The 24064-nt window shown below is 38.9% G+C and overlaps 1 protein-coding gene across 1 annotated transcript; it reads right to left on the bottom strand.

Annotated features, from left to right (window-relative positions):
* Positions 1 to 769: 769 nt before the first annotated feature.
* On the bottom strand, positions 770 to 22286 carry LOC140140868 (fatty acid hydroxylase domain-containing protein 2-like). Its single transcript, XM_072162616.1, has 6 exons — positions 22111 to 22286; positions 17219 to 17366; positions 12676 to 12788; positions 9881 to 10083; positions 6551 to 6820; positions 770 to 1079 (listed from the first exon to the last, which is right to left on the bottom strand). Exons 2-6 carry the CDS (start codon positions 17325 to 17327, stop codon positions 917 to 919), a joined length of 858 nt encoding a protein of 285 aa, XP_072018717.1. The 5' UTR covers positions 17328 to 17366; positions 22111 to 22286; the 3' UTR covers positions 770 to 916.
* Between the last annotated feature and the right edge of the window lie 1778 nt (positions 22287 to 24064).

The raw sequence follows: 24064 nt of genomic DNA on the forward strand, positions 1-24064 counted from the left end.
ATAATAAAGCGTTAACAGGATTTACTGTTGAAATGACAGCTTTTGCCTGCACAAGCAATGCAAATAAAAATCTGCTCGTAAAACATAATTACTGACAACATGAATGGATAGATATTGGATCTCTCTTGTTATCTTTATAAAAACGACTCAAGGCACAGTATAGGGGCCAGCCCAATGAAATTTCCGTGTCGTTGGACAGATGTTTCAAATGGACAAATCATAATCAAAAATGTTCAGAAGAGTCTGTAGAATCTTTTCTGCCATGTTGCCAAATCTATAACCCGCGCGCTCTATTCCGTTTCCATGGCAACGGTCACGCTATTAAAGGATTTTTGTTATTTTGTACCTAAAATGGCAAATCTAAACTAGCTATTTCTTGGAAACTGAATGGAGTAGAAACTTCATATTTGGTGTGCATGAACACATGTCACAAGTATATTTGAAATATATAAACAAAATCATCCCTTAATTCCATACACAAAATTTCTTCTTGTTTGAACGGGAGGGTGGTTTTAGGATAGGTTAAAAGTTTCCTTTTAGGAGTTTTGAGTTAGCCAACCAAAGCATTTGGAGGGTGTGATGTGCCCTGAGTAAATTAATTTAATCATTTAACTTTGTTTACAAGCTGAAAGTATTTCATGAGATGGAAACCCCTTGTACGTGCAAGATAATGGTCTTGCAAGTCATTTTGGAATTCCCAAATTGACTTTCAGCTTGTAAACAAAGTTAAATGATTAAATTAATTTACTCAGGGCACATCACAAGGGTTAACCCCCAACCTCGCAAAGACCATACAAGGACAGACCAGACGTGAGGTTGAAAGTATTGCGAGACTGAACCGGCAACTATTCTAGCTTATACATGTATGCAGTGGATGGAGCAGATAATATATGCATGTCTGTGTCGGGAAATAATCTCATTTTCTTTTCTGTTCTTCCTTTCCATCCGGGATAAGCTCCTGAACAGGAGTAAAGCTAAATACCCATCTGCGTTGCTGAAAATACTTGGTTTTACGAAATAATCTGTCTGTGCCATGTAAATAGTCCATGATGCCAATAATCCCGTAATTGTTGACGACCCTGCATTTAAAAAAGATAACATTTGCTGAGGATTCGGTTTTTTTACATGATTGTAATGTACTTTAGTTAACTAACATACCAAAAATCAAGACTTGAACAACACGAATGAACAATTATTACGATGGAAATGTCAGTCGAACGCGAGAGGTTGCGATTTTCCGTACGCCGTGCGCCGACTTTACGTTTATACGCACGTTAATACGCGTGTTTCTACGTGCAAATGCATCATCGCATGAAACCATAGACATACCACCTAGACCTATGACTGCCCGATGATCCCTTACCACAGCGGGAGGTGAAGCCCCGTATCCAAGGTGATATTTACGGATTGACGGGGTTACTAGGCGCGGAGAATATCGCATACATGTTTGACGCGAGTCGTTTGCGTGATTACTGCGCTGTTATCGCCCGCGTCAAATGCAACATGTTCCGTATAGACGCGAACATGTCTGCTTGTTTGCGTCCGGGTATGCGTCCTTGTCAAAGTTGTTGCTATATAGCAGTGTCAGCTTCACTACGCGAGTCAAAGTCACTGGTCTAGGTTCTCATTTGTCTGGGCATGAAACCACATACTCAACCAACTCAACGTTTGATGGCGCTGTGTCTTATACAGCCTGTCTCAAAAAAAATTGTGCAAGTGAAAAGCGCCCTCTTTGGCAATTAGAAAATACCGTTGTGGAATAATGCTTACATCAACGTCACGGGCGAAATCTTAGCTCTTAAATGCCGTTTGTTCTGTTCAATTTGCTTGTTCCAATTTCGAGATATGTTTATTTAACCACGAAAGGGTAAAATCACAATTGTGCCACTTTTACTAGGGAAGAGAGCTGTACATGTAAATCAATTATAGCTGATGTTGATGCGTCTAATGCACCCCCCCCCCCTTTCGGGGCGCATGCATTAGACTCATCAACATCAGCACGCGTGCATTATTTTGTCTAATATCTCTCTCAACAAGTAATACGCATTCATTAACATATAACATGTATAAGTGCGCAATATTTGTTTGTCTTTTAACATGTCTTAAGGGGGGTACTACACCCCTGCCCAATTTTGTGCCTATTTTTGCATTTTTCTCAACAAGTATAGCGCATTGGGGACAAGTAAGATATGTATATTATAGGGGCAAGGACTACAACTACTGTACTGGAAATTTTATTTCAGCACAGACAACAGTTGTGGAGTAACAGTCAAAAATGAGGGAAAACCAATATTTGATCAATAAATCAATAACTACTTGCTTTGAGTTGCTGAATTTCCAGTGCAATAGTTGTAGACCTTGCCCTATAATATACATATCTTACTTGTCACCAATGCGCTATAATTTTTGAGAAAAATGCAAAAATAGGCACAAAATTGGGCAGGGTGTAATACCCCCTTAATGACTAAGAGAACAGTATTTACCATGATAAAATCATTGACATGCACATGTATTCAATTTTTACAGCAGAATGTGAAATATTTATTTATCTTTTAATCTCTTTTAAGTGGAAAAAGAGAATCATCATTCCTGCATCATGATAAAACAGTCAAAACAGTCAAAAACAGTTTGTATTGTGTAATTCATGCATTCTTTTGATTTCACGAAGGAACTCATGATAAACTTGATGCTATCACTGTTACATGTAAAGCCCTCTTCCCTAGTAAAAGTGGCACAATTGTGATTTTACCCTTTCGTCTTTAACTAAACATATCTCAAGATTAAAATAAGCAAATTGAACAGAACAAACGGCATTTGAGAGCTAAGGCTAAGCCCTTAACGTTGATGTAAGCATTATGTCACAACGGTATTTTCTAATTGCCAGAGAGGACGCTTTTCACTTGCACAATTTTTTTTGAGACAGGCTGTAGTCAGTCATCTGGTGATCATATAGACGAATCCAAGTAGCCAAGTCATGGTCAGGATTTGGTCGGACATCTTTGGGTAGCCGCTAGCACCAACCTGATGTTTTGAGCGTCCAATTGTGCAAATAAAATCCGCCTAACACCTAGAGAAGATGCAAGGACGAGGAGGGTTAATAGAATAATAGCTAATAATATATATAATGGAGATAATTCCGCAGGTAATCCCGTCGCATCTATTCATACATATAGTCCTTTTGTTCGCAAGTACGTCAATGCATAGATACCGCGTATAGTTAATCCGATTATTAATATGTCACTTCAACAACGAATAGACCATGCTGTGTGTTTTGTCGACGGGAACTGTATTGTGTTATTCTTTTGTCTACCTGTGTTTTCGCGAAAGGTGTAAAACGGGTGATGGAATGCAGTTTAAAATTTCCGCCAAGGCCGAATAATTTCACATTTTGAGTGCATTGTAGCCGACGGCTACCCAACTAAAGGCTGCTAGTCAGGTGTAGGAATGCGTGAATTTAGATTCGTCTATAGCGCGATTTGTCCCGACTCCTTTTGCATGAAATCGGTCGGGGTTTGGAATTGGCTGACGGGGCTCAAAAAAATGTTGTTTTGATTTTGTACATTGCATCTAATACTGGAACTAAAATTTACAAGTCAATTTGCTACGTTGCGTCCGAAAGCATCGAACTTCATCAGGCATCTGATTGATGATGTTGTGACGTCAGACGGCGAGGAATGTCTCGTAATGCCGGATCCCATGCTTGTGATAACTGGCAACGGAGGCTCCCTTTCTTGTTAATGGCGGGCTTACACGCATAGGACCAGGCATTGCGAGACATCCCTCGCCGTCTGACGTCAACATCTGACTCACAACATCATCAATCAGATGCCCGATGAAGTCCGATGTTTTAGAAAGAAAGAAAAAAAGAAAGAAAGAAAAAGAAAGAAAGAAAGAAAGAAAGAAAGAAAGAAAGAAAGAAAGAAAGAAAGAAAGAAAGAAAGAAAAGAAAGAAAGAAAGAAAGAAAGAAAGAAAGAAAGAAAGAAAGAAAGAAAGAAAGAAAGAAAGAAAGAAAGAAAGAAAGAAAGAAAGAAAGAAAGAAAGAAAGAAAGAAAGAAAGAAAGAAAGAAAGAAAGAAAGAAAGAAAGAAAGAAAGAAAGAAAGAAAGAAAGAAAGAAAGAAAGAAAAGAAAAAAGAAAGAAAGAAATAGAATAAATAAATAAATATATAAGAGTAAACAAACAAATATTCCAATTAATCAATCGCACTAGCGTGGATTACGAGACACCAGTCAAACAGCGAAATGAAAAAAAAGTAATATCTAATTCGTTCACCATTTCATTCAACACATCCTTTCCTTCATTTAGAGGTGCAAAGCTAACAAGGGTGATAACAGCCTGAGTCGCACTGCGTGGTGTGCATGGTCGGTATAATAAACGTAGCATGAACATGATAAAAATGAAGACGGTGCAAAATATATACAGATGTGCGCGTAAAAACTAGGCCAGTGATGAAACGACTTCAGTTGACAATCAAGAGATTGGTAGTTTGCTGGACCCACTGGGAGATTGTTCCAGCCCCGCCCGGATGGTACGTGGGACCATAGTTAGCAAACACTGAAGAGTTGGTGTGGGGTTGCATGAACCTTGTGGAATGGCCTCTTGCAGCTTCTGGTAGATGAACAATGATGGGTGATTCCATGTGATATCAACCACGTCAAAACGGATCTTGAACATCACGAGTAGGCGACTGCAGAGGCGTCGGTCCTGGTGAGAGGTCCAATGTTAGTCACCTGTTGTACTTGACACTTGGATTTGTAAAACCTATTAGAGAGTCAGATTTCCACTTTTCGAGAGCGTCAATGTCCTGTTGAAGAGCAGTCAGAAGCGTCCAGTTGTAACATTTTTCTGTTGCAATAAGTCGGGGCAATAAGGTACCAATTCTGGCTACCCATAGGAACCGCTGAGCCGTCGCAAAATTTGAGAACTAACTATATTTTTATAATCTTGACTTGTTTAGGAATAGCTAGTTCATTGGTAGAACACACGCGCTGGACTTCCGTCAAAACCGTTTTTATCCGTTTTAAGATAAGCACTCCTTGTGTACTTCTGGTAGCAGAGAAATTTATCTTATGCAGCATGTCTCTGTCTAGAGTAGTGTGCTCTGAGGTCTCTGGACTTTGGACCAGATTTGGTTGAGCTCAACCATCCCACACTTCCCTCAGAGCATATCACTGGTGTTGTTTGTAGCTCCATCTGTCTGAATGTCTTAGATCTTCTGCATAGCAAGAGGACGTAGCTCACTCAGATGAGATGCTGATATCTGGTGTCTTACCGGTCTGAGTGATTTCTAGAGGGAACACTATTGGCTTGTGTTCTGCATCCATCAGGAATATCCAGTTAAATAGCGACCTTCTTCATGCCATCATGCTTTTGCTTGGTTTGGCGTTAAACTACTTGAAGAAGTTATTCACTGTATTTACAAATTCTTGACACCTTTCTCTGGGCTTCTAGCTGCGAGGGTCAGGTTATCTGCATATTATTTGGCAGATGATGTGATGTTAGATCCACTCATGCAATACCCGAGATGATTGGTCTGGTTTTGGAGGTGAGACACAGGTTGAAAATGACCAAATCTTGTACAGTTGCTATAATGTTATATACCACATCAGGAAGATCATATTTAAGTAGCCTACTATGATGAGCTATTCAAGTGTGTCAAATCAACCGAAATGCACAACTTACTGGATATTGTGGACGATTAGAGTTTTCCAAGGCTAATCTGTCACATAACGTTAGTAAATTAGAAACGTTGCCTTGTGTTAAACCTTTAATTATAAATCTTGTACTTCGAGGTTTGAGAGCCTGAGATGAGAGCCTTAACTCACAAAGGATTTCTTTATGAGTCATGGCCCGGGGTTATGGCTTTCTGGTTCTGAACCCTCGACATGTTAGGACTAAACTTCCCAAATACTCTACTATTTTGGCTCTTCCTGACCGCTCTTCCTGATTCTCGCGTAAAAAGGACTAGGTCACGACATGCTACCCAGTTTGTTCAACGAAAACGATGCCGCGCGTGATGATGACGTTTTCAATGAGAACCCCACTTCCGTGTTTATACCAAATCGTGTGCAAAAGGACCTTGTCGAATAGTAAAGATATAGTACACGCCTATACTACATGTAGTGATAGGTGCCGCTGACACCGTGTGACCTGCTATATATAAGCGTATAAGTCGCAAGTTTAGTTTAGTTTCCAAACGCCTGGCTACTGCGTTGGTGTTCACGCGCACCTGTTCAAGCCAGAAGTATGTCTGTAAATCCTTTGTGAATTAGGGCACATTGGGCCATTCACGAAGGACATACTATTGGCCTGTGAGGTGCGCGGCAAACAAAGAACATCTTAGTCAGCCAACCTGTCTGGACACTACCAACTTGCGATATCCTCATTTCGTTGTAGCATGTCACATATCATAAGTCCTCTTTCTGTGGCGAATTTTTGGAATTGATAGATCAGTATTTTCACTCTTATGGTTTACAAACCTACATTGAAGACTCGTCAAGGACAAATAAAATGGCAAAGAAAAAATGAAATTGTTCTTCGTAACTCTTACTTTATATGATGGTAATCATGAAATTCTGGCGGTAAACAAAATGGAAGGTGATATCCGCTATGACTGAACAATACTTCCAACGGGAGGATGACAGCCCAGGCAAAAGTGACCGTAGTATGACACCCAGTTATCAATGGACCCATCAATACGATAATGTTGGAAAAGAAGAACTCCAATGGGTGTGCGTACATGGCGCTGAGGGCGACAGGTGCCGTCCATTCATGATGTCTCTTGTGAAAGTACTTGAAGATGCGGCGGTGATGAATAAGTCTGCATAAGATGACATTAATCAAATCAACATAATTGATCTTTATCAAAGTTACTATAATGTCAAAAGACACAATGGTCAAACACACATTTCTTTTCTTTCTTTCATGTTCTGTCAATTATAGGAAATAGCATCGCACGTTTAAACGCACGGTCCACGTGCCGCGTATGGAAAATCGCAATCTCTCTATTAGTCTAACGCGTACTCGATGTTCATAGCACAGTACCGTACCGTAGCACGACCGACTAAGTGACACGCATTGGTGGCATCGGCGCACACCGACATCACCTGGTTAATAATTACATTGTACAGCAGAGACACTAAAATCAATACCCGGGATCGATACACGTGAATGTGCTATGCACGATTTGATATTCAGACGATAAATCTTTGGATATCGGGGTAGAAAGTGATGAACATCTCCCGTATTTTATTTATTCTAAGGAGCCCATATTTCAATGGATATGATAGTCGTTAGCTTGCGTATTGAGAAAGAACCGTGCGCACTGAGCTCAAAAACTGACAAAAATTCTGATTTTATATGTGCCGAACTATAGCACAGCGTAGGCCACTGGTGGTGGCAGTCTAAAAGCAGATGACCTCATGGCGTATACCATGCTCACTGACATCTACAGAGGTCAGTTACCAGGCTATTGTCAATAGCCTTAGTCGGATGTCCCTCGGCCCATTATGTGTCTCAAAACTATTAAACAGGTCGGTCCATGAGTGGCCAAACGGTTCCTGGTAAGCCGTATACTTCTACTACAGTATATGCAGTCTACTAGTTCTCTATTGACAAGGGGCAGCCTTCATTGAACAGCTCTTTCTCAGAGCCAACAAACCTTTAATTTAGCAGATAGGCGAGGTCTGCTTGTTTTCTGTAGACAAGGGCAGTCTTCAGTGAATGGCTCTTTTCAGAGCCACCAAAACTTACAAAATCAGCAGATAGGCGAGATCTGCTTGTTTCTGTTGACAAGGGGCAGTCTTCAGCAAACGGCTCTTTTCAGAGCCACCAAAACTTACAAAATCAGCAGATAGGCGAGATCTGCTTGTTTCTGTAGACAAGGGGCAGTCTTCAGCAAACGGCTCTTTTCAGAGCCACCAAAACCTTTATATTAGCAGATAGGCGAGATCTGCTTGTTCTCTACTGAACATTTTCCTCAGGACTGTTGTTGATAAATAAGTGAAGAGATTTCATACTTCTAGTCCAATAAAACAGTACTCACTGTGGACGTTTCGAAGTCTTGCAGACTTCTTTTTCAACACTGATGTTGTTGTGATGATCTTCTGTTTACCGCTGATGTTACAGGTTGCTTAGCAACGCGGTTGCCAGTTGGTGTTCCAAGAAGATCGTCAAATGCGTGAGTAAGATTGTATTGCCCCTCGTCCCTGTTCATGATGTTGTCTTGCTTCCTGATCTGGATTGCCTCCTTTATCCATCGCTTATATCTGTCCGCCTCCTTGCCTACTACCCTAGCCTCTTCCCAGTCTATAATGTGATCTTTGTCCATAACATGGTCCGTGATAGCTGATTTATTGACCTTTGATTCTGATGCCTTTCTGCTAGCTCTGGTTCTTACTGTAGCCCCTGCTTTCTCCGCCTCTGCCCGGTGCTCTTCGATACGCTTGCCAAACTTCCTGCCTGTCTCTCCAACATACGTAGATTCACAGTTTTTACATGGAATGGCGTAAATGACATCCGTAGTGTGAAGTGGATCACGCTTATCTTTGGGATGAACCAACATGTTTCTGAGCGTACAATGAGGTTTCATAGCTGTTGCAATGTTGTAATTTTTGAAAGTCCTGGCTATACGTTCAGATACCCCTTCCACATATGGGATGACGACCATGCCTTTTGATTTGCTGTTCTCATCCTTCTTGGTGTTCTTCTTCTCTCTAGGTGTCTCCATTTGCTTTTTAACTCTGTCAATACTCCAAGGCGGGTATCCACATGTGTTGAGCGCTTTTTTGATGTTAGCTTCCTCCTCTTCCTTGTCTGTGTCTTCTGTGATGATTTTATTTTTTCTGTCCATTAGAGTTCTTACTACGCCCAATTTCTGGTGTAACGGGTGGTGGGACGCAAAATTCAGGTATTGGTCGGTGTGTGTGGCTTTACGATACACCAACAGTTTGACAAAGATCACATTATAGACTGGGAAGAGGCTAGGGTAGTAGGTAAGGAGGCGGACAGATATAAGCGATGGATAAAGGAGGCAATCCAGATCAGGAAGCAAGACAACATCATGAACAGGGACGAGGGGCAATACAATCTTACTCACGCATTTGACGATCTTCTTGGAAAACCAACTGGCAACCGCGTTGCTAAGCAACCTGTAACATCAGCGGTAAACAGAAGATCATCACAACAACATCAGTGTTGAAAAAGAAGTCTGCAAGACTTCGAAACGTCCACAGTGAGTACTGTTTTATTGGACTAGAAGTATGAAATCTCTTCACTTAATTATGCTTGTTCTCTGTTGACAAGGGGCAGTCTTCAGTGAACGACTCTTTTCAGAGTCATCAGTAGACAAGGGCGGTCTACATGTCTCAATCTTAGGTACTTTGTCCTGAAGAAGTCAGAGCTACTCCTGACGAAAGCTTGACAGTTCTAAACTTGTCCGACGGCGAACCCGCTAAAAACCCACTAATAGGTCGGAACAAAATGGCCATGCGTGGTTGTGGATTCAACCTACCATGGCGATTTCTGCACTGAAGATATCGGTGCGATGACACTGTGCGGCGCTGGTATTAAATTCCAATTTTTTTACCTTAGTTATTCGGCTCAAAATTAAAAGGGGACATATTTGACAGTAAAAGCTAACATTTTATGGAAAGAAATGCCAACCGTTTTTTTATGGAAATGTTACAATATTGGCGGTATCAAGTCACCAAATGGATATTGAGATACGTACCCTTTGAGGGAGATTAGCTGAATTTATACTTCATCGCTGAGCAATAAGTTAGCGCGCTTTGCCCAACGCAACAAAAGCGCTCTACTTTGGCTAAAAAGCAATTGCTATCACTGAGCGATGTAGTATAAAATCAGCTTTATAGTCACATACCTATGAGTGTAATAGAAGACAAATTCATAGCAGAGTATGACGCAAATAAGATCCCTTAAGAAAACTTGAACTGTAGGGAGATCTCTTCCCATGTCACTGCCTCGCTGTACTTCAAGCCAGTTCCAGAAATATCCAGCAGGAGCAGATACGAGTTGGTTGACAACTACCACACGCAAAAGGTGCTTTATACGATAACTCGGAAGCTAACACAAGAACAAAAAGAGGCCGCAGATGGAGAAAAAAAATAAAGCGGTGAATTGTGACACCACCTCGTTGGGCTACCAATTAAACTACAAAACAAAACGCAGCCTGTGTATCGGGCCACGGAATCAGCATTTCCAATTCTTATTTATTGAGGGCTAATAAGAGCAAAATTATACAATTGATTTGGTCACAGAACGGAAATGCAGCAATTCGATGTAGAGGTGACGTAATAATCAGATTAACTACCATAGCAATAGATGAATACAATTTTTGACTATATCGCCTTGCACTATAACTTTCACGCAGTAGGCCTACCTATGCATTGAACCATATCATAGTGATCACTCGCACCTGTAAGATCTATGATTGGAGACATACACAGGTGATGAGTGCAACATCTATCAGTCCCGTTGTTGCCCTGCGCCTCCGATTGGTTCAAATAACGAGTACACGTTTCGCTTCTACGCGCATGCACTGAACCCTGGTATATCGTCTCATCACAAGAACCAATAAGATTGCAGGAACTTTCCCAAGTGCTTAAGATTGTAATTAATGAACTAACAACTGATTAAACAGAATTAATGTAAATTTGTATTCGTCGTCACCATCCTCATCATCATCATTATCATCATCATCATCATCATCATCATCATCATCACCATCCTCATCATCATCCAACCCATTCTCATTCTTATTTTGTACATATGATACAAATGGTCAAAGCAGTTAAAATGTATATATGATACAAATTAGACCATGCGCAAGAATGGATGCGCAGTAGTCAAGGATCATCATCATCATCATCATCAAATTATACGGCAGTAAATAGCGCCCTCTGTTGATCAAAATTCACTTTAGTAAGTACTTTTTAAGAGAGTTAATTAATATTTGAGTTAATAAGTAACACTATAAAATGTAAAAAGCAGAATTTTGTTAATTTAAAAACTGAAATGAGGTATGGGGCTGGCTGGGGGGTGGCTACGGGGCGTTAGCTCAAGGACAATATTGTTCAAGGTTGCGCCGCAGGCCTATAAAGAAACAATGTTGCTCCCAATACAATAGCAAAGAAGCTTAAACTGTAAATTAGCCACCGATAGAGGGCAGGGCCTGAAGAATGAGGGAAATTACGGGGTAAAAATGTAAAATAAGTAGAAAGTGTGAAATGGGTGACGAGCTGTCTCTAAGTATGGATATGGGTGACGGGTTTTCGCTATCGACAGCCCGTCACCTAGTAGAGACAGCCCGTCACCCTTAAGGTTACCCTAACCCTAACCCTAATCCTAATCCCCTTACCCTATCCCTAATCCTAACCCTAACCCTAATCCTAACCCTAATCCTAACCCTCACCCACTAACCCTAACCCTAACCCTAACCCTAACCCTAACCCTAACCCCTAACCCTAACCCTAACCCTAACCCTAACCCTAACTCCTAACCCTAACCCCTAACCCTAACCCTAACCCTAACCCCTAACCCTAACCCTAACCCTAACCCCTAACCCCTAACCCTAACCCTAACCCACTAATCATAACCCTAATCCACTATCCCTAACCCTAACCTTAATGTAACATTGACCAACAGTAACCTTAATGTATAAAATTGGCCAACAGCACCATTAATGTAACACAGAGGGCGCTAATTACTGCCGTGCTAAATATACAAAATAAGCATCATCATCACTTCAGTGAAATGCGCAGAAGTCGGATTTTTCTTAAAATGTAATATATTTACATTTTAATCTTTCTATTGCGCATGCCTTAAAATGTATCATATAAACAAAATTAGGTGTTCACGATTTGTAACATATATACAATTTAGCTAGAGAATGTCTTGCATCATCATTATCATCATCACCATCACCATCATCATTATCATCATCATCATCATCATCATCATCATCATCATCATTATCATTATTATCATCATCATTATCCAAGACATTCTCTAGCTAAATTGTATATATGTTACAAATCGTGAACAGCCCGTCACCCATATCCATACTTAGAGACAGTCCGTCACCCATTTCACACTTTCTACTGATTTTACATTTTTACCCCGTAATTTCCCTCATTCTTCAGGCCCTGCCCTCTATCGGTGGCTAATTTACAGTTTAAGCTTGTTTGCTATTGTATTGGGAGCAACATTGTTTCTTTATAGGCCTGCGGCGCAACCTTGAACAATATTGTCCTTGAGCTAACGCCCCGTAGCCACCCCCAGCCAGCCCCATACCTCATTTCAGTTTTTAAATTAACAAAATTCTGCTTTTTACTTTTTATAGTGTTACTTATTAACTCAAATATTAATTAACTCTCTTAAAAAGTACTTACTAAAGTGAATTTTGATCAACAGAGGGCGCTATTTACTGCCGTATAATTTGATGATGATGATGATGATGATCCTTGACTACTGCGCATCCATTCTTGCGCATGGTCTAATTTGTATCATATATACATTTTAACTGCTTTGACCATTTGTATCATATGTACAAAATAAGATTGAGAATGGGTTGCATTATCATTATCATTATCATCATCACCATCACCATCATCATCATCATCATCATCATCGCTAAAAATGATGTTACCTTCGTACCTCTTCAAATGGTTGCACTTTGTATTTTATGAGCCACGCTGGTTTCAGTACATCAGCTAGAAGAAAAAGACCACCAACACTCCAAAACACAACCAACTGGATCACTGTCATTCCTAGTAGTATTGAAATAATGTAACATGTTATACCACAGAGAACCTATTCTTGAGAGGGCACTCTATTCACGTGGTTTCTTTTCCAACGCTAAAATATCACGAATTTTGGTGGTTTGCAAGTGAAAAGTGTCCGCACTATCGATTGATTACGTAACTGTTATGAATAATTTATTAGGTTTTTCAATGCAATCGCCTCGACCCATTAATACATATTATCTGTATTATCAAAGTACTTGGAATAGCAATACGGTGAGTTCACTGAACTACGCCCTAATACTGATGGAGTTTTAATGGCGTTTAATGGCGTTAATCCTCTCCATACACAGATGAACAAATACAATAGATGAAGGTCAGCACGTATGACCTCCTGCGTGACATGTTATATGAGATGTATAAAAACCTGAATATCATAAAGATCAGTATTCGTTTGTGCATATGGACTGCACATATACGATGCTAAATATTACTCATTATATATTATGACAAATATTGGTAATGACAATACGGTATATACATTGTATATAAAACGACTAATAGATCCTACTATCATGGCGTCAGGTCAATGGTTCATCATATCCCGTATGTTTCTTAAAATTCATTCATATTTGAGACAACTTGCTGTGCCAATTTTATAGGTGCACAGGTGTGGCTTCGTGTTTTTTTTAATTTTCATTTCTTTTTAATGAAAGAATTAAGGTTTTCCACTGCACGGGGGCCACAAGGGTGATACTAATTTAATGCTATATTTATAAATTGATTCCCGATTGGCTCTATAGCGATTTCACAGAAAAGGCAGTATTTCTAGTACAATGCAGCGTCGGACGCTAGCTGAGAGCGTAGTAGCCTAAGTCATGGACTCCAAGAAAGGCTCTCCATACACAAATGAACAAACACAAAGGAGGGTAGTCTCCTCCGTGGCCAGCTTGATTTCGATGGAGCGAAACCAAATTGGCTGCGGAGGAGACGGGTCATTTTGCCATGCAAATTATTCAGTGTCAGGGCTCTGGTTATACTTTGATCAGCTTGTAATACGCCGTAGAAGTGACGTAGTTAATCGGATTAACTACCATGCAATATATGAATACAATTTTGACTATACCGCCCTGCACTACAACGTTCACGCGGTACCGATGCATTGAACCATAGATGTCAGGGAGGCACACCACTAAATAATCGTCCCATTGAAGTACACGGTAAAACACAAGAAAGTAAACTCGTTTTTCTACCACTGGCTCAAAGTTGAGAAAATGTCGTATGGATTTTCTTAAAGTTTAAAGTCTGAGATTTAATAAAAATTTATTTTTTTGTGGTCAATCTAGATGAACTTTTGAGCTAGCAGCTACGGGCACCTGAACAGCTCACTCACGAATTTCAGCCGACATTTGAGCCTCCTTACCAGATCCGGCCTTTATATTATTCCGACAATCTGTCACTAATTCACAATCGATTTCAAACATTTTTTGAACAGATTTTTAATGTTGAGGCTCTAATCTATTGTTTTCATCAAAAATAAGCACGATTCACTTAAATTTAGTACCCTCGAGAGGCTGATATATTTCGCTCAGGCGCTATTTTTAACCGGGACTATACAAGGTTACACCAAATGCGGAAGGATTTAGTGTAGTGCCCCCTTATAAGGAGAATTCTTTTTCGTTATATTTTTTAATTTTTGGAACGAATAGACAGTTTGTGTGTCTTAGTTAGGTAATGAGAGGGTTTTACCGAATAATGGCAAATGCCGTTTTTGCCCAATTTTAGCTAAAAAAGCATATCGATCACGCATTAGGCCTATACCCAAAATATGTGCCATAGGCCTATCTGCTTTTATTAATACTCAAATTTTCTTTAAATAAAAGAAAGTCACGTTAATAATAAGCCAAATCGGCATTAGAAGTTTGCAATGCATTGTGGGACAGTTTTTGCATTTTAGGACACTTTGTCCTTTGACCTTTCACGGAAATTCAGAAAAATTGGTTTTTGTGCATATAAAATATAATCAATAAAGTTTTACTTGAATAAAAACAAATCAATAAAAATATATTTATTATATGAATTAATTATCTAAATATTTTTAATTGTAACATTATTAGAATAATAAAAAAATAAATAATAATTAGAGTAATTTTCCCGAAATGTCAGAGGTTAAAGTGTCCTAAAAGTGCTCTCAAAAACCGGAAGTCACAATGGCGATTGGGCTTATTGATTGCAGTAACAACCCCCCCCCCCTCATACAAACAAGGTTCGGGAGGGTTTAAGGACCTGTGCAGATTTATAACCTTCAAACCAAATCATCCAAATCGTAGAAATCTTATTTTTTCACATATCTCGACACTTTGTTCAAATTTGAAGCCCTCTGACGAAATTATACAATTTAAAATTACGCATTAACATCTAAACTATCGATTTAAATCAAAATTAACATAATTTGAGCAAAATGCGACTTTGATTTTGGCTGAACTGATCAAAGAGCCGATTTCAGACCCGCTTAAAAAAGCGCCTTCGGAGGGGGCACACCACTAAATGGGGTCAAAGAAAGCGGCCGAAAATTTAGGAAATTGCGATCAATGAAGCCCTATTAATGTAGATTTTGTTAATTTAAATATAATGTCGAAAGCAAAAGTGAAAATGTCCACTTTTTTAACCTCTACGCAGGGGGAGGTGTCTGAGGGGGATGTTGCTCCCTAGGGAAGTTAGAAATGAAGGTCCAGTTGAAGCCATTTGGTGCATCATTTTTACACTATTTAAATCCCCTGGTTTAAATCATTGCTTTAAAGAGAAAGAATTATTTTTATAATGCGTGAGATTTTACTAATTTAACAGCTCTTTGTGTGAGATTTACTACCCAGGCGTGAGATTATACTACCTTGGTGTGAGGCCGTGAGAAAGTGACTGATGATGCGTGAGACTCCCGCCCAATGCGTGAGAGTTGACAGTCCTGAATTACATATCCTCTAAATTCAATATTCTTCCCTTTGATGCTGATGAAATTCTTTGAAAAAATTAAACCCCTTGCATTTCCTCACATAACATCCAAGCTCACATTGGGCGCTCGTTCCTTTTGGAAGGAATTTTTATTAATATTACATGTTCGCCTTTAAAAGGTACAGAAAAATAGTAGGAAATGAACCATCGCAACCCCGGCCAGTCCCGGGCGGGGTTCTCGTACAGGTAACCAAGGTAATTAACAATTTAGCTCAATGCGCTGATGCTTCAACTAACATCACCACACACCAATGAGTGCCGTAGATTTCATTGGTGCTGTCAATGAACTGCAACTAGAATGGATATAGATTACTAAAAACAAGTAGTACTTGGGCATTACCTGCCGATCTAACATTGCCTTTGATTGGTCAATTACATTACATAATATCTTCATTTTAATCACCATTCAGAATGGAGCTTTGCAAATAATTCACCCCAATTTTTTGTGTGGTGAAATTATTCTAACAATGTTGCTGATTGGTCCAATTGATAATGAAAACTTCTTTTTGACCAATAGGCAGGTAGTTCTCATGGGGTTAACAGTGGACTTCGGTTGTATATATAAATGCGCATATATAAATGCGCACGTGACCAGATGGCCAGTGCCATGTTCGTGTTACCTCACTGTCAATCACTGAAATTGCGACCACAGTTCCAGGTGGTGGCCGCATTGCATTCTCTAAATTCAGTAAATTTTCATCGTCAACCGTGTAATTAAATCAGATTATTTTGACATTTTAAAACGCTTGAAATATCACAAACAAATAGGCCTATGTTGATAAATAATATAAATACAAGCTAAAACCGTTGGGGTTCGATAATGAACCCCACAAAATTAACCGACTATATTGGAAAATGCCATACGGCCGGGCGGTTTCACAAGTTGCCGGCTCGATCATGTCATCCGCCGCCTGCACAGTTCTGACCTTAAAGCCAATCATGTCCCCTTTCATACTTTCATGCCGTTGCGACAAGAGGCATGACTTATCAGCCATTCACAAGTCTTGATTGTGTCTGTTTGTCTACAATGCGCGTGTGCCACGCCGCTCGGCGGCAAGCAGCATGATAGTATGAAACCAGCACTACGTCATAGATATGGCCAATTGGCACGCCCATTTAGCACGGAAATTATGAAATATAAGTTTGTAAATCAGCTATATCTAGCTTTTTCCGTGATGGAAAACGTTAATAAAGAGTTTATCTTTCGGGTCAAGTTATTTTACCCTTTGCAATCAATGCCACTATTTTGCAAAAGCAATTTTCCTTGCGACCTGTCATTTTCCCCTATACTTTTGCACGGGGAGTTTATGTACATCTGGGTACCTTCCGGGGGTACCTTATATCGTTTAATACGGTATGGCGACTTGTAGATGTCACGTGCGCATTTATATATGCGCATTTATATATACAACCGAAGTCCACTGGTTAACTAAAATGAATAAACTCACCTGTGCGTCTGAGAAAAGCCCCCTCATCCCCGTAGATTTCATTGGTGCTGTCAAAGAGCTGGTTCCAGTGTTGTTGTAGCAGGCCTACGTGAGTTGTGCTTAAATTCATGTTTTATTCTTCAAAAGTCTCAGATATGTGGTGATGGAACTGTAATGATATCAGATGTTGCCCATGACTAGTTACTTGTTGAGACAGGAGGATGAAACGGTACAGGGTAAATGTCGCACAGTGTCATCGCCCCGATATCTTCATGGCAGAAATCGCCATGGTAGGTTAAATCCACAGCCACGCATGGCCATTTTGTTCCGAGCGGTTTAATAGTTTGGAGACGCATTAAATGAGCCGAGGGACATATGACTAAGGCTACTGACAATAGCCTGGTAACTGACCTCTCTGTGTGTGAGTGAGCATGTACGCCATGAGGTCATCTGCTTTTAGACTGCCTCCACGAGTGAGTGCAGCTAGCCTACGCTGCGCTATAGTTCGGCACATATAAAATCAGAATTTTTGTCAGTTTTTGAGCTCAATACGCACTCTTCTTTCTCAATACACAAGCTGACGACTATCATATCCTTTCAACCCATATGTTCAAGTGCAAGGAAAAGAATATGGCTTCTTTAGAATAAAAAAAAAACGGGAGATATTCATCAATTTCTACCCCGGTATGCAAAGATTTATCGTCTGAATATCAAATCGTGCATAGCACATTCACGTGTATCGATCACGTGTATTAATTTTAGTGTCTCTGCTGTACAAGGCAATTATTAACCAGGCGATGTCGGTGTGTGTCGGGACCCAGGACACAGCTCAAGAAGAAACGATAAACCACCACAGCCGTTTGCGGAAGCAAAAATGGTAAATGTCTCATTTAAGACGGACCATCTCGATATGCTAATTAGGGTCAGGGATTATTAACTCTAACACTAACAGATACATTTACCGCACGTCTGTGACTTCTACCATAGTCTGGCTATTCAGGAAGATTTATGAATTATAATTAAAGATGTATGAATTTACATCAGAATTTATTAACATAAAAGTTTATCTATGTTGGTTTATAGATCATAATTAATGATTTTAACCTTTGATCTCAACACATGATATTAGACATACCTCAAATTTTCGGTCGTAACCTTCATCAGGAGACTCGCAATGCAAGTTTGGGATCAATGACCTTTCGAACACTTGACCCCAACACTTGCTCGTACACTCTTGAGGCAGACAGCCTCATCACTGACCAAAACGATAGGGAGGAGGAGAAATTACACGTCAATAAAGCATTAGAGAACTATCATAGTGCAGTTATACTGCACAGCAAACATGATTCGACCTTTGCAGTACTTAAACCTGTTAAACAGGAAACTACTCCAGCAAAATCAATCGATAAAGTCTAGTCTATCCTGAACATTGAATGGTGGACAGCACTTATGCCCAAATATGGCACTTGCCAATCAATAATCACCCACTTGAAATCCGCTGACTCGCTGCACTAACCAAAGTTATAGACAGATATGGGAGCTGTTTTGCTGTTACATACCAGGGAGGTCCAAAGATTTGCAGATATTAAGGGAAATTCCGAGGCCGTGCAGTCTTCATCAGAATCTCAGATTACTTTAGCACCGTCGTCCAAGCTCCAGCTCGTCGGAAGTCTCCAAACACATCCACATCGAATCCCCAAATCCCCGGGTTCAAATTCCCGGGACACCATGTCACTCAGAAAGCTAGTGAATCGACGGCTGTTGTTATACGAGGCTCACTGAGGCAATACAAACGATCGAATTTGGTGTTGAAATGGGCAAAATTTTGAGTTACACCTTTTCACTGTAAAATTAATTTTCCTAATTTTCTCGGCCAAATATTTCCCAACTTTCTAAAGCACATCATATGGGGTTATATATCGTAGATATGTCAGAATTTCGGTTTTGATTGCACCATTTTTCAATTCCGATTAACAATTTTGTCAAATCAAAACTGATGTTCAACTCAGTCAGTACTTCATTAATATAACCAGCTGAAATAATCGTTATTTCTATTGTGGTTTGCGAAATCATCCATTCATGGGTACATTCGCGAGTTGATTTTGATAAAATTGGTAGTCAGAATTATAAAATGCTGCAATCAAAACCGAAATTCTGACAAAACTACGATAGCCCATATGATGTGAAAGTTGGGAAATATCTTTCATTAGCGAATTATGTTACTTTGAAAAGCAAAAACGTTGACCCCAAAAATACTCATGGGACAAGTTGAAACCTGTGAAAATCGAATATCTTACACTAGAAGCCTAAATTTCATACCTAAAGTTGAACACCAGGGTTTGAAAAAATCATTGCTTTTTATTTGGCCGAGAAAATTAATTTTACAGTGGAAAGGTGTAACTCAAACTTTTGCTCGTTACAACTCCTAACTCGATCGTTTGTATATAATTAAATGACTAAAGTCGTATACAGACTCCGAGTATTGCACGTACAATATTGTATGTACAATATGTACGTTATTTAATCTATTGCCATTCTATTTCCAGTAAGTTCTAACGAATGTTTGATGACGAAAAATCGATAATATGTTACATACAATATCTAGCAGAAATATATTATCGATTTTACGTCATCAAACATTCGTTAGAACTTAAACATTACTGGAAATAGAATGGCAATAGATTAAATAACGTACATATTGTACATACAATATTGTACGTACAATAAAAAGTCTGTATACTGCTTAAGTGAGCCTTGTATAACAACAGCAATCGATTCACTAGCGTTTGGTTATATCACACATAGCTTTGTTTTTTAAATGCATTGGGAAATGGGAAAGATGCATTGAGCATCGTGTCATTGAAAGTGTCAACATTCTACTAATTGTAAGTGTTCACTTGAGTGTTAAGGGGAGCGTCACTTTGCAGGTAGAGTGAAACTAGTGTTCAGCTTCACTTTATTTAAATGTAGCCGATGCAACATGCAGTTACAGTTTTAATCTGAGACGAAAATACCTGATTAGGTATTTTCGTCTCAGGTTTTAATGCAGATTTTCAGTGCAGTTTAACAATAATTTAGGCCTACAAATTGATCAAGACACTAACATAATACCCACAGTGTGCTATAGAATCAGATGTGTACTGTTTCTGCGTTGTTCTCACTCAGATTGCTGCAGCAGGGGGGGGGTAATATATATGATTTTATGTAGTTCATGTAGATATGCGTTCATCATGATTAATTTTGGATACAGCGCGCTATTTGATTATATTTGAGTTAGCATTTAGTCTTGCTACATTAGTGGAACCAATAATATTTGGCATCCTTACCATGCTTACAGCTCAAATGATAAAACTAGAATTAATTCCATTTTTTCTATGCCCCTATGCTGCCCACGAGGGTCGAAGGTCATAATGGGGGCCAAAATGTAAACACTGGTTGAAGAAGATATAGTGGAAGATCCGATTTGAATACTGTTACGCTGAATCTTACTTTGAGAATTTTTTGAAGATACTATGAGTAACCCAGCAAACACAAAACGTTTTCGACATTATTCGCAAAAGGTTATAAAAGGTTGTCAGAAAACGTTTAAATGTCGGGTTATATAAAGGGTACATTAATGGTATAAAACGTTTTCATAACATTAAATAACATTTGTTGGTAATTTACTGCACAGCAAACACAAATGTTTTGCAGAAAACATTTAAATGTCGGGTTATATAAACGGTATAAAAACGTTTTAATAACATTCCAAAAACATTTTTGAAAACTTGGTACCGTACAAATCATTCTAAACAGAATTTTGGGGTTGAACAAAATTTTGGGGTTGAAAAAATATTTTGCAAAAAATGTTTGCCCAAAATATTTACAATAACGTTTTTAAAATGTTTTCACGACCTTTATATAACCCGACATTTAAATGTTATTAAAACGTAAAAAAAATACCGAGATATAAATATATAAATAATCAATATGAGTGGGCCTACTAACACTAAAAAACACACAATATGCCTCAACACAATTCACCTTGATTATGACCAAATTAGTCATTATTTTGTGCACATTTTCGCGCGCTCTACGCAAACTTTTAACACGTACATGTACATGTACACTCCAACTGGGGGTTGAGTGGTAGCATCCGCAACACAGTGTCTCGCCAAACTGTTCTGTCATCTGCTGTATGCTGGCATTTACTATGGAGTTTAGGTTGGTTCTTTTGCAGTCAGCTAGCAGGCAGCTAGCAGGCAGTATCTCCACATTCGAAGGCCATCTTTGGAAGGCGTGAGGGAGGCATTCTCTGGACGTGGTCAAAATAATGCAGTCTCTGACTCTCTTCAGGGTTATTCTGTCCAAGATGGAAAACTCAACACCCAGGGTTTTGCGGATGGTGGTGTTTCGGATCCTGTCTCTCCGTGTTACTCTCATTATCTTCCTAAGGCACATCATCTCGAAAGTGAGCAGTCGATTCTCATCCTCTCATTTCAATGTCCAGGTTTCTGCTCCGTATAGCAATATTGACCATTATTATGTTTTGATGGATCCAAGTTGTGATAATATTGGATCCAAAACATAATAATGATAAAATTGGATGCTTTACGCCTAATATTTATTAGTCTCGCTATGAGTTTTAAAATACGATCCAATTTTATATCAAACAAGGACCTTGTATAGCTGAATCTTGGTGTTGGTTTGGATGTCCTTAGCACTCCAGATACTCTGTATAGTCTCTGCACAGCTCCTAGGCCTTTGCCTATTCGAAGTTTAATATCTTCTGAGCAGGATCCTTTTTGGGTGATCTTTCCTCACAGGTATGTAAACTTCTCGTACATATTTTGAGGTGACGAAAACTTTTTGACTTCTAAAGTCTGGGAAATCGACTCATTATTGTTTCTTCTTTATATATAAATATTACATACCTGAGATTGCCTTCGTCAAGATGTATTTCCAGTATGGTTGGACTCCTCTTCCCTATCTCCCTCCACTTCAAATGGTAAATTAATGAGTGAATCCTGGATGGCCCCCAATGGCCGCGCTTCTTGTTCAGTCCTTAAACTACACGTGTCAAGGGTAATACTATTAGAGTTAAATGTCACGAATAGGGAACACAATCTAAATAATAAGTGCATTGGTGCAGATCCGGGAATGAATCAATTGAACGGTATTTTACATAATGTCATTTTTACTCTTGACTCTCTGTTAAAGGCCCATTCAGTGATCAGTAGGATCGCAAAAATGATCAAAACTCATATTTTGACAATTTTGTTAGGGGCTGTGCAATAAATATGAGCCCAAAAGCTCCCCAAAAATCGCTTCCCCCCTCTCGGCCCGCCAAAAAATTAGATGTATGTTGCGAGCGCAGCTAGCAGGAAAATTTGCATGTTTAAGGAACAATTTGAGACCATTTTGATAACAATCGGAGCAAGTTTTCAAATTTGAGCCTAGAGGTAAAACCTTGACCTTTGACATTTTTGCTTATAACTTGAGAACCGTACATCACAGATAGGTCAAACTATACTTTTTCTGGATCCTTGTGACCAGGAGAACATTGAATTTTTCCCTGTATAAAGTTCCATGACCTCTATGGCGGAAATATTGGACAAAATATTTTTGGCCCTCCCCCTAGAATTGTTCACCAGACTGAATACTACATCTGAGCCAAATTTCACACAAATCAGATTTGTTTTTGGTATGATTCACCATTATGCAGCACTACTACAATTAAGCAATCAGGAAATGACTATTCATCATATCTTAAGAAGGCAAATGATAAGACCTGTTTTTTTAAAACTTACTAATGAAGATGAAATTGTAAAAATTATCACCAAACTTGGAAGTGGTAAAAGTCCTGGTTATGATGGTATGAAATCTGATATAATAAAACAAGTTGCAAATGAAATAACCTATCCGCTCATGCTTATTTTTAACCAATCAATTGACTCAGGAGTTGTACCCGACGAATTAAAAATCGCAAAAGTTGTGCCAATATATAAAAAAAGATAATCCCGAAGTTTTTGGTAAATATAGACCTGTATGGTTCTACCATGCCTATCAAAAATTCTTGAACGTATAATATACAATAGGTCATAGCAATATGGTTTCAGAACTAATCATTCAACATATATGGCGGTTTTAAATTTTTTAAATGATGTTACTAAGGCCAGTGATGAAGGCATGAAGACCTTAGGTATCTCCATGGATTTATCAAAAGCCTTCGACACTATTGATCATAATATTTTCCCGAATATTTTAATTACATAAATTGTATCACTATGGTTTTAGGGGAGTATCTCATGACTGGTTTCGAAATTATCTTTCTAATAGAAAACAATAGTTCTATATAACTCCTGCAAATCTCCTCATGAAATCGTTTCTTGCGGTGTTCCGCAAGGATCAATACTAGGTCCTCTCTTATTTATTTTGTATATGAATGACATCAGCAACACATCACAGATCTTAAATACAATTTTGTTTGCTGATGATACCACAGTTTTTTATTCTCACAAAGATGTATCTGTATTATGTAAACGTGTAAACACAGAAATTCAAGAAGTTTCAAATTGGTTCAAAGCAAATAAATTGTCATTAAATGCAAAGAAAACAAATTTAATGTATCTTGGTACACGTGCACAGACTAGTAGGTGTAATATAACAAAGAATTTGATATCATCTTGGATGGGTGTAAATTAAGTCGAGTTAGTGAAGCAAAATTAATATAGATGAACATTTGACTTGGAAAAAACATGTTCAAAATATTGGTAAAATTTGTACCAGAAATATTGGTGTACTATTAACAAAGTTAAATCATTCCTTCCAAGAGACGCCATGTATAAATTATATTGAACTCTAATAGGCCTATTACCTTATCTTAAG

Source organism: Amphiura filiformis, chromosome 19, assembly GCF_039555335.1.
Source record: "Amphiura filiformis chromosome 19, Afil_fr2py, whole genome shotgun sequence".
Lineage (NCBI taxonomy): Eukaryota > Metazoa > Echinodermata > Ophiuroidea > Amphilepidida > Amphiuridae > Amphiura > Amphiura filiformis.